We start from the raw sequence: 8,438 nt of genomic DNA on the forward strand, positions 1-8,438 counted from the left end.
CATATTCAAATACTATGTAGATTTTTTATATATCAATGATTATAAATCATTTGTTCTTAATTTATAATGTTGATAATTTGTTCATCTTTAATAATACTCGTATACTTTTGGCATAAAACTTTATAAATAAAAATTCTATGTCGGCATAAAACACCAAAGCATATAAATGTAACCCAATGTTGACAAGAGTAAAAGCATTTTATTTAACAAACGTTACAAACTCATATTATTCTGTACAAAAATCTGGGTTGCTATATACCTTCCCAAATCCAAAAGCTCCTAATATCTTCTGTCAGACTTACTGGCTTTGCTTCAAGATCTTGCTACTAGTTCATATGCAGTGCAACATTAGTAGTACATACAGTTATAAATATACATGTAAATTATGTAATCCAACAGTTTAAACAAAAAACAGATACCACAAAAGAACTCAAAATTTAGCATAGGTCTCGATTTTTCGCAGTTTAATGAAGAAATTAACCATATAAATATATACAGAAGGGGTATATATATTAAACATAATACTAATATTATGTAACCTTAGTCTTAATCATTTGGTAAGACTTCATTGGTTCACTCCATATACTACTACTTAATCAGATTTTCAAATTCTTTAAATTAAATTCGTAACATGAATTTAAAAGCAAGACGATTTTGGCACCACTAAATTAACTGATCCAGTTTCGGTTTCAATTTCAATTCTTGTGCCAGGATTATAAACAAGGTCGGAAATCTTGGGCCGTAACTTCTCCTTCCAAAATTCATGACTAGGCCCCACATCTTTTTCTCTCTTCCTAACTTGTACAACAACAAAATCCTCCGTTAGCCTATGAACTTCCACCACCACACCAAAATCCCCATTTTGCCCCTCGACTCTAACCCCCATCCCACACCGCATCCTCTCCACCTCCACCTCTTCAATCCCACGCGCCGCCTCTTCCACCCTCTCCACCACCGCCTCCGCCGCCTCTTTTGATAAAAACGTCTCCCAACAATTCTCCTTATCCCGCTCACCCTTCATAAACAACCCGGATAAATTAAACCCGGGCGAAAACGATATCAAATCAAATGCATTCAAAAATCTCGAGTTTTCCTTCTCTTCATCAAACCCACCACAACTCTCCCTCTCCACTTCCTCCTCTTTCTCGTCATCATCAAAATAAAACGACGCTAAATCAACCTTGTTGTTTTTTTCGTCGCCTTTCTTAAACCAAGGATCATCAATAATCTGTTGGATTGAATATCGATTTTCTGGATTAACATCCAAAACATGAGATAACAAATTTTTTAACTCGGGTGACATAAATCTCGGACACCGAAATTCACCGCGGTAAATTTTCCGATACAAATTCATCAAATTCGTATCATTAAACGGTAAATACCCCGCAGTTAAAACAAATAGTATGATTCCACACGACCATATATCGACCTTCGCGCCGTCGTACCCTTTTTTCGCGAGAATTTCGGGTGCGACATATGCAGGAGTTCCACACATTGTGTGTAACATCTCGTCTGGTCGGGTCTGATCTTTTACTGTGCTGAGCCCAAAATCAGTAATTTTTAAATCCCACTTGTCGTCTAATAAAAGATTTTCGGGCTTCAGATCGCGGTGGTATACACCGCGAGAATGACAAAACCCGACAGCGGAGATCAATTGGTGGAAATACCGCCGGCTGAGATCTTCGCTGAATCGGCCTTTCGAGACCTTCGCGAAGAGCTCACCGCCCTTTGCGAAGTCCATGATGAAGTAAATTTTTGATTTGGTGGCGAGGACCTCGTGGAGGCGGATGATGTGGGGGTGGCGCAATCTGCGCATGATAGACACTTCTCGTTTCACGTGTGCCGTGAGGTTACCCTTGTAAATTTTTTGTTTACTAACAGCTTTCACAGCCACGCTTTTTCCATTGCGTAGGTCTCGGCCGTGGTAGACTTTAGCGAAGCCGCCTCGGCCGAGGAGTCTCCCCAACTCGTATTTGCCAAACAAGACGGGTTTTTGTTCGGCTGCGGTGGCCGCGGTGGAGGAAAGAGTTTCATTGTTATTAATCTCCGGCATGGTTTCCAGAGATCCGGTGAGAATTGGGATTTTTGAGATTGGAATTCCAGTCTTCTGACTGGGTTTATAATAATTTATCGGTAATGATATATGCAGCCCTTAAGACGGGTTTATGAATTTGGGAGGGAGTAAGATTTACTTTGAAGGAATTGAGATTAGTTTTTTGTTTTTCAGGAGTTTTTAGGGAGGAGAGAGAAAGGATGTTTTTTTTTTTGGGTTGAAAAGTGATAAGCGAATCACAAGTGTGGGAGTAGAAGGAGCTATTTATACAAAATGGGCAAGGGAGGAAGTGTAAAGAGCGTGACATCAGTTGGGAACCCTTTTTTTTTTCAATAAATATATTTTTTTATATATATTTTGAAGAAAAATTTATCACTTTTTTAATTTTACTATGCTTATGTTTTTGAGTGTGAAAATTTTATTTCTAATTTGATTAATTAAAAATATAATGGTTAATTATCAATATCCAATATAAATAATCTGGACAATTATAGGACACAGCAAATGATAAATTTTTTATGGTTAATTATCAATATCCGATATCCTTTGGGGAAAAAAAATCTATATTTACTATAGGCTTATTTTGATAATCCGATATAATAGCTGTTTAGTTAGTCGTTAATGGTTGAATAGTTAAGATATCTTAAAGATAATTTATTATTCCGTATTTTGTGTATGATTTTCCACAAAATATTACCTCCGTCACCATATGATCAATACCTGCAATAGCCTCATCAAAACTAGAAGGCAATGAAGATGAAAAATTATAATTTTTTGGTGAGTTTTTGTCATGGCCAAAACTCAAAATCTATTTACTCATGTTTCTGATCATATCACCATTGTTGACATTTTTATCTAAAACGAAATAATCACCATACACCTAAGGGTTAAATTATTGAGAACTTCGTTATTTATTTAATTTTTTACGTAATTGGACCCATTTTAAAAAGTCAAGCTAAGGATAGAAAAGCTGGTCATACTTCGTATTTGGTAATTAATTGCATTGGTGATATGATGGTGATATGGTGTATCATGTGAGATTTTGTTTGATTTATTTCATAATATAGTTTCTGTTTAATATTTGTAAATTCTTAGTCCTTCTGTCTTTAAAAGTTCACCCGGTTTAAATAATTTTACAAAAAAGTACAAATGGTCAATTATGTATTTTAGAGATTTTATATATATTGAACAATTATTTTTCAATTTTAAGCCATAAATTTAAATTTTCCTAATAAAAAAAGTCTTTAATTTAAATTTTCTAATCCTCAAATTCTACAAATTACATTTTATACACTTCGATTTTTTTTATAAAAACCAAGAAAATCCCCTAATAATTTCCCAAATAACTATCAACCAAAATAACATAATTTATATATTTCATAAATTATGCTTTCTTTGTTTTCTTTTATTTGCAACACAACCTTTGCGTACGCTTTTTAAGAAGTTGATAGAGTAGATAAATGAGTGACTATCAAAATAATTTTAACACCAAGATTAGAGAAAGGTTAGGTATACGTGTATAAATTATTTTGATTAATTTGCCTATCTATATAACTTAATCTCTTACTCAAAAAGTGTGCAATGAAGGTGTTAAAAAAAACAAAAAAAAAAAAAAAAAAAAAAAAGAAAAGAGGAAGTACATTTCATGCTTTAAAATTGGGACATTATTGTAGTTTTTTTAAGGCATGTATATTAATTACTCAATCTGTTTCAAAATAAATGTCCCACTTTGACTGGACACCTATACCAATGCAAAACTTTAATTAATCTATGATATATTTATTATATAAATTATTAAAAATATTGTAAATACTGAAATTTTATAGACGATTCTAACAAATACCTACAAAACTATATTTTTTCTTCTTAGTACTCCCTCCATTCCAGGAGTTCAATTCATATGAATACTTTTGCTTTAAATAAAAGATGAAAGAGATCGAGTGTAAGAGATTTATTTAATAAAATTGAAAACCGGATAAAAACAAGAAGTGAATAGAAATAAGGAAAACAGAGAGAGTATAAAACACTAACATAATGGATTACCCCCTCTTTCTTTGTGAACGTGTCATCACTTGCTTTAATTGATATGAACTTTTTTAGATTTTTGTAATATACTTCCTCTGTTCCACGAATGTTGCAACAAAATTCCGCATTCCAAAGCATATTTTATATGTTAAATATTTATAATTATAAAAAGTTGATATTGTGAAAGTATTTTACGAGACGAATCTAACAAGACCTCACATGACTATATTTTACATTATGTATAAATCATAATTTGTGGTCAAACAAGCATGACATGATGAATAATGCAAAAGTCCAGTTGTTGCAATATTACTAGAACGGGGGAAGTATAAAACTTTTTTAAATTGAAACGTTTGACTTTTTGCACTATTCACTTAATCTACTTTTACTAATGTTAGTGATTTATACCTAAGAAAAAGTATAATCTAGTGGGTATTTGCTTGAAATCGCCTCAATGAATAGTTTGTTAATATTCAATTATTATAATTTTACTTATTGATAATTAAAGATATTATTGAATAGAGTTTGACATTGATAAAGGTACCTAGGAAAAACGTTTCACATTAAAGGGAATATACAAATAATGCAAAAGGCCAAAAAGTCATGCACATTGGGATATTGTAGTTCTTTAGCGGGGATGGGGTGTGGGTAGGCCTGTCAATCGTCGGGTCGGGTTCGGTTTGGGTCGCTTCGGGTCACGGGGCATTTTGGGTCGGGTCATTTCGGGTCTCGAGTCGAGAAATGTTCAACCTTAACCCAAAGTTTTGGGTTCGGGTCAACCCAACAAGTTTAGAACAATTTTTTATTTGATTTTCTTTTGGCTTATTTTTAAAAATTTCTGTTTTTTCAAGCTTACTTTGCCAATTTTATTTTTTTTTTCAAATTTTAATTGAACATTTTCATCATGTTATTTTTAGCCATTACATACTACATAATTTATATCGTCACCATTTCACCAAAGCACATCAATTCCTAACTAATAAAAAATGATAATAAACTTAAAAATAAAACTTTTAAACATCCCAAAATTTAAGGAATAGACCAACATAATTATATATGTGGACTATAATATCTCTTGACATAATATCAGCAGACTTGTCAATCGGTGGTATGACAGTTATGTGGGTTATACGGATGCAATTAGTTGGGTCGATAATTGGTGTAGGAGGTGATTGGTGTGGATTTGAGTAAGAGTTATATGAGATAGATAAATGAGAAAGAGATGAAATGAATGTTCGATGGTAAACAAACAATCAAACTTAATCAATAAACTAATATTAATTTTCATATAAATTAAATGTATTTATTAAAAAAAAAAAAAAAACCCATAAATTGGGTTGACGGGTCGGGTTAGGCTTCGGGTCGAATTTTGACCCGTAAATTTACGAGTTAAGCGGGTTTGGATTAAATCGGGTTACGGGTCAAAAAACTTTGTTCAAGACCCATAAAAACGGGTCGAGTTCGCAGATCGGGTGAAAATTGACAGGTCTATGTATGACCCCTCTCTATAATGGTAAATAGAATATACGTAGTATGTGTATTCCAAATTTCAAAGTATATTATGACGTCAACTTTTATTTTACGTATGGGTAGCTAGAGGTTTTTTTTTTTTTTTTTTAATTTTTATTTTATTTTGTGTGTGTGTGTGGATAGAGTTTAAAATTGACGAACATGTTGTTATTCGTTTTTATCAGGGCCAAGAAATCAATAGCAACTATTTACAAACTCACGTAATCACAAGATTCACAACCAGTAATCTTTTAAAGTAATCGCTTATCAATTACCAATAACTAAACTTGCACGTCTTTCGGCAACTTATTAAGAAAAAATTTTTTAAAAGAAAAATACTTAATTCATTTATACAGTAGTAATATTGATGATTTTAAACTGTCAACAGACATTACTATTTTAAGAAAGATTTAAAACACTTGCCTTTTATAAAGCCACCTCTATAAATAGATAGTACTCCGTAAAAAATAAGTGGAAATTTTATGACTACTAGTCAAAATCGGATAGTTATTCGTGTGGGTCTCTTTTAATTCGGAGTTTTTACTCTTTACCCAAATTGTACGCACTCTAGTTATGTAAGTTTCCGCCATCCGCGTAGCAAACCTTATGGTGGAAGGAGTTGAATATATTGACACTAATAATATTAAAACTAGTCTTTAGGCTCGGATGATGATCCGAATTATTGCATTAACAATCCTTATTTATATTTAATTTTAGTAAAATGACATGTAATATGGTGATAATTTAGTGGCTAACATTTTAGTTTTTAAACTGAAGGTTTTGGGTTCAAATTTTGCACAATCCATATTTTTAAGCACGTGAAATTCAATTCGATTAATTGAGGAGGGCGCCACGTGACATGTAAGCTTGTTTAGAAATGCCTTTAAATATATACTCCCTCCGTTTTTAAATACTTGCTTCATTTCTCTTGGGTACGTATGTCAATACTAATCTATCCATTGAGATGATTCTAACAAATATCCACAAGACTATATATTTTTTTATGTATAAATCACAAATATTAGTCAAAGTAAGACAAATAAATAGTGCAAAAAATAGAAGTGGAACAAGTATTTAAAAATGGAGAGAGTACCTCGTAGTGTAGATTAATAAATACAATAATTTATGGTATAAATTGAATTTTATTTCATTTTTAGAACTTTGTTGGTGGGACAATGAGTTGTGTAGGAAGCATCAAGGAAGCATCTTTTCTTTTGTACTATTCTTGCAATTTTTTTGATGTTGAAATAGACCCATAATCTACACGGTTCAATTTTATGTTTTAATGATAAAACCAAGGAGGGAGTGCCTAGATCCTTCGTCTTCTTTCACAAATTTGAATTTGTCAATGGAAAAGTTAAAAAACTCTTCACATAAATTCGAAAATATATAGGTAGCTAGTGTAGGTACAATTGTACACCAATGTAAGGAAGCCAAAGTTGGAATTGATCGATAAGGTTATGGGTGTTTAGTTAGAAGAGATTTGGGGTTATATGAGAGGTATGACTACTTAAAAACTCTTATGAGAATGGTTAGTTAAGAGAAGCATTGAGAGATAATAATTAAGCTAATTTAAAAAGGCTTGTTGTAGGATTTTGTCATTCTACTTGTAACATTGATTTCCGTCCTACATATTATTATCATATCCTAATCGATCTTTTTTACCCAATGAAGTCGTAAGTAAACAACTAAGGCTTCGTTCTTTTGAGCTGAATTGTAACTTGTTGTATTCTACTAAACTCAATATAAACAACTTAAATTGAACTAAACTGAATTATTATTATTATTATTATTATTATTATTATTATTATGAAATTGTTTCAATGGTGAAGAATTTTGTAGGATCGCTAAATTTATCAATTATTTGAATACAATCAGATAACATAGATGAAAACCATACTCATAGCTACAATACATCGTTAATTTGTCTCTCCAAAAAGCCTTCATTGTCCAGCAATTCGATCGAGCAGGAGATGTTCCATAGTGTAAGATTCACTCGACAATCGTAATTTATATGAATGAATTCCTTATTTAATTAATATGTTACAAATTTGTTAAATTCATATATCCTTTCGTAGATCTATGCGTACAACTTTTTATACTTCCTCTGTTCTTTTAATATCGCATCACTTGCCTTTTAGGGAAGTTTCACAAGTATTGCATCACTTCCATTTTAGGACAAAAAATATCTATGTTCACACTGCAAATAGCCAACATACCCTTACTTTTTCACACTTATTTGTTATTTTATCTTTACATTACATGGACAATTTTGTATTTTTACGTTTCTCTCTCTTACTTTTTCCCACTACTAAATTTTGCCTCTAAAACCCCTATGATGCAATAAAAAAAGAATGGAGGAATTACTTGTAAATGAATGGATTCAACTACTAAAAAACCGTTGATTAAAAACTCAAAACCTTTTGTATATAATGGAAAGAGGTTTAATGAATCTTCCTCCACTAGTTATAAATTTATTTGATTGAAGTGCACCAAAAGCATTTTAAAATAAATGATTAAATTAATCTAAATCTTAGCTCATCTGGCCTGTACATGATATTAATTTTTCCCCATTTTTGTTGTATACTCCGTATATATGGAATTATGGACCATATTATACATGGCTTGATACAATCATCAACCATGTATAAATAACAACTAATTCTAATACTATCGTTAACTTCTGGCTGTTATAAGAAATGCACATTTAAGTACACTACTAAAGATAAATGCCGCGCCTAAACAAATCACTTGCGAAGCACTTAACTTGATCATGCAGTCATATACTACATATATATACAATGAATACACAGAGTGTGATATAACATAACACTAAAAAAATATTTTTTAA

At 31.7% G+C, this 8,438-nt stretch overlaps 1 protein-coding gene across 1 annotated transcript; it reads right to left on the minus strand.

Moving 5' to 3' along the window:
• Window positions 1-418: 418 nt before the first annotated feature.
• LOC110730935 (CBL-interacting serine/threonine-protein kinase 14-like) lies at window positions 419-2,545 on the minus strand. Its single transcript, XM_021910779.1, has one exon. The coding sequence runs from the start codon at window positions 2,051-2,053 to the stop codon at window positions 638-640; it is 1,416 nt and encodes a 471-aa protein (XP_021766471.1). The 5' UTR covers window positions 2,054-2,545; the 3' UTR covers window positions 419-637.
• Between the last annotated feature and the right edge of the window lie 5,893 nt (window positions 2,546-8,438).

Source organism: Chenopodium quinoa, unplaced genomic scaffold, assembly GCF_001683475.1.
Source record: "Chenopodium quinoa cultivar QQ74 unplaced genomic scaffold, ASM168347v1, whole genome shotgun sequence".
Classification (NCBI taxonomy): domain Eukaryota; kingdom Viridiplantae; phylum Streptophyta; class Magnoliopsida; order Caryophyllales; family Amaranthaceae; genus Chenopodium; species Chenopodium quinoa.

Coding starts and splice junctions, on each gene's coding strand:
- LOC110730935 (XM_021910779.1), bottom strand. CDS start 2,053: ATGCCGGAGATTAATAACAATGAAACTCTTTCCTCCACCGCGGCCACC.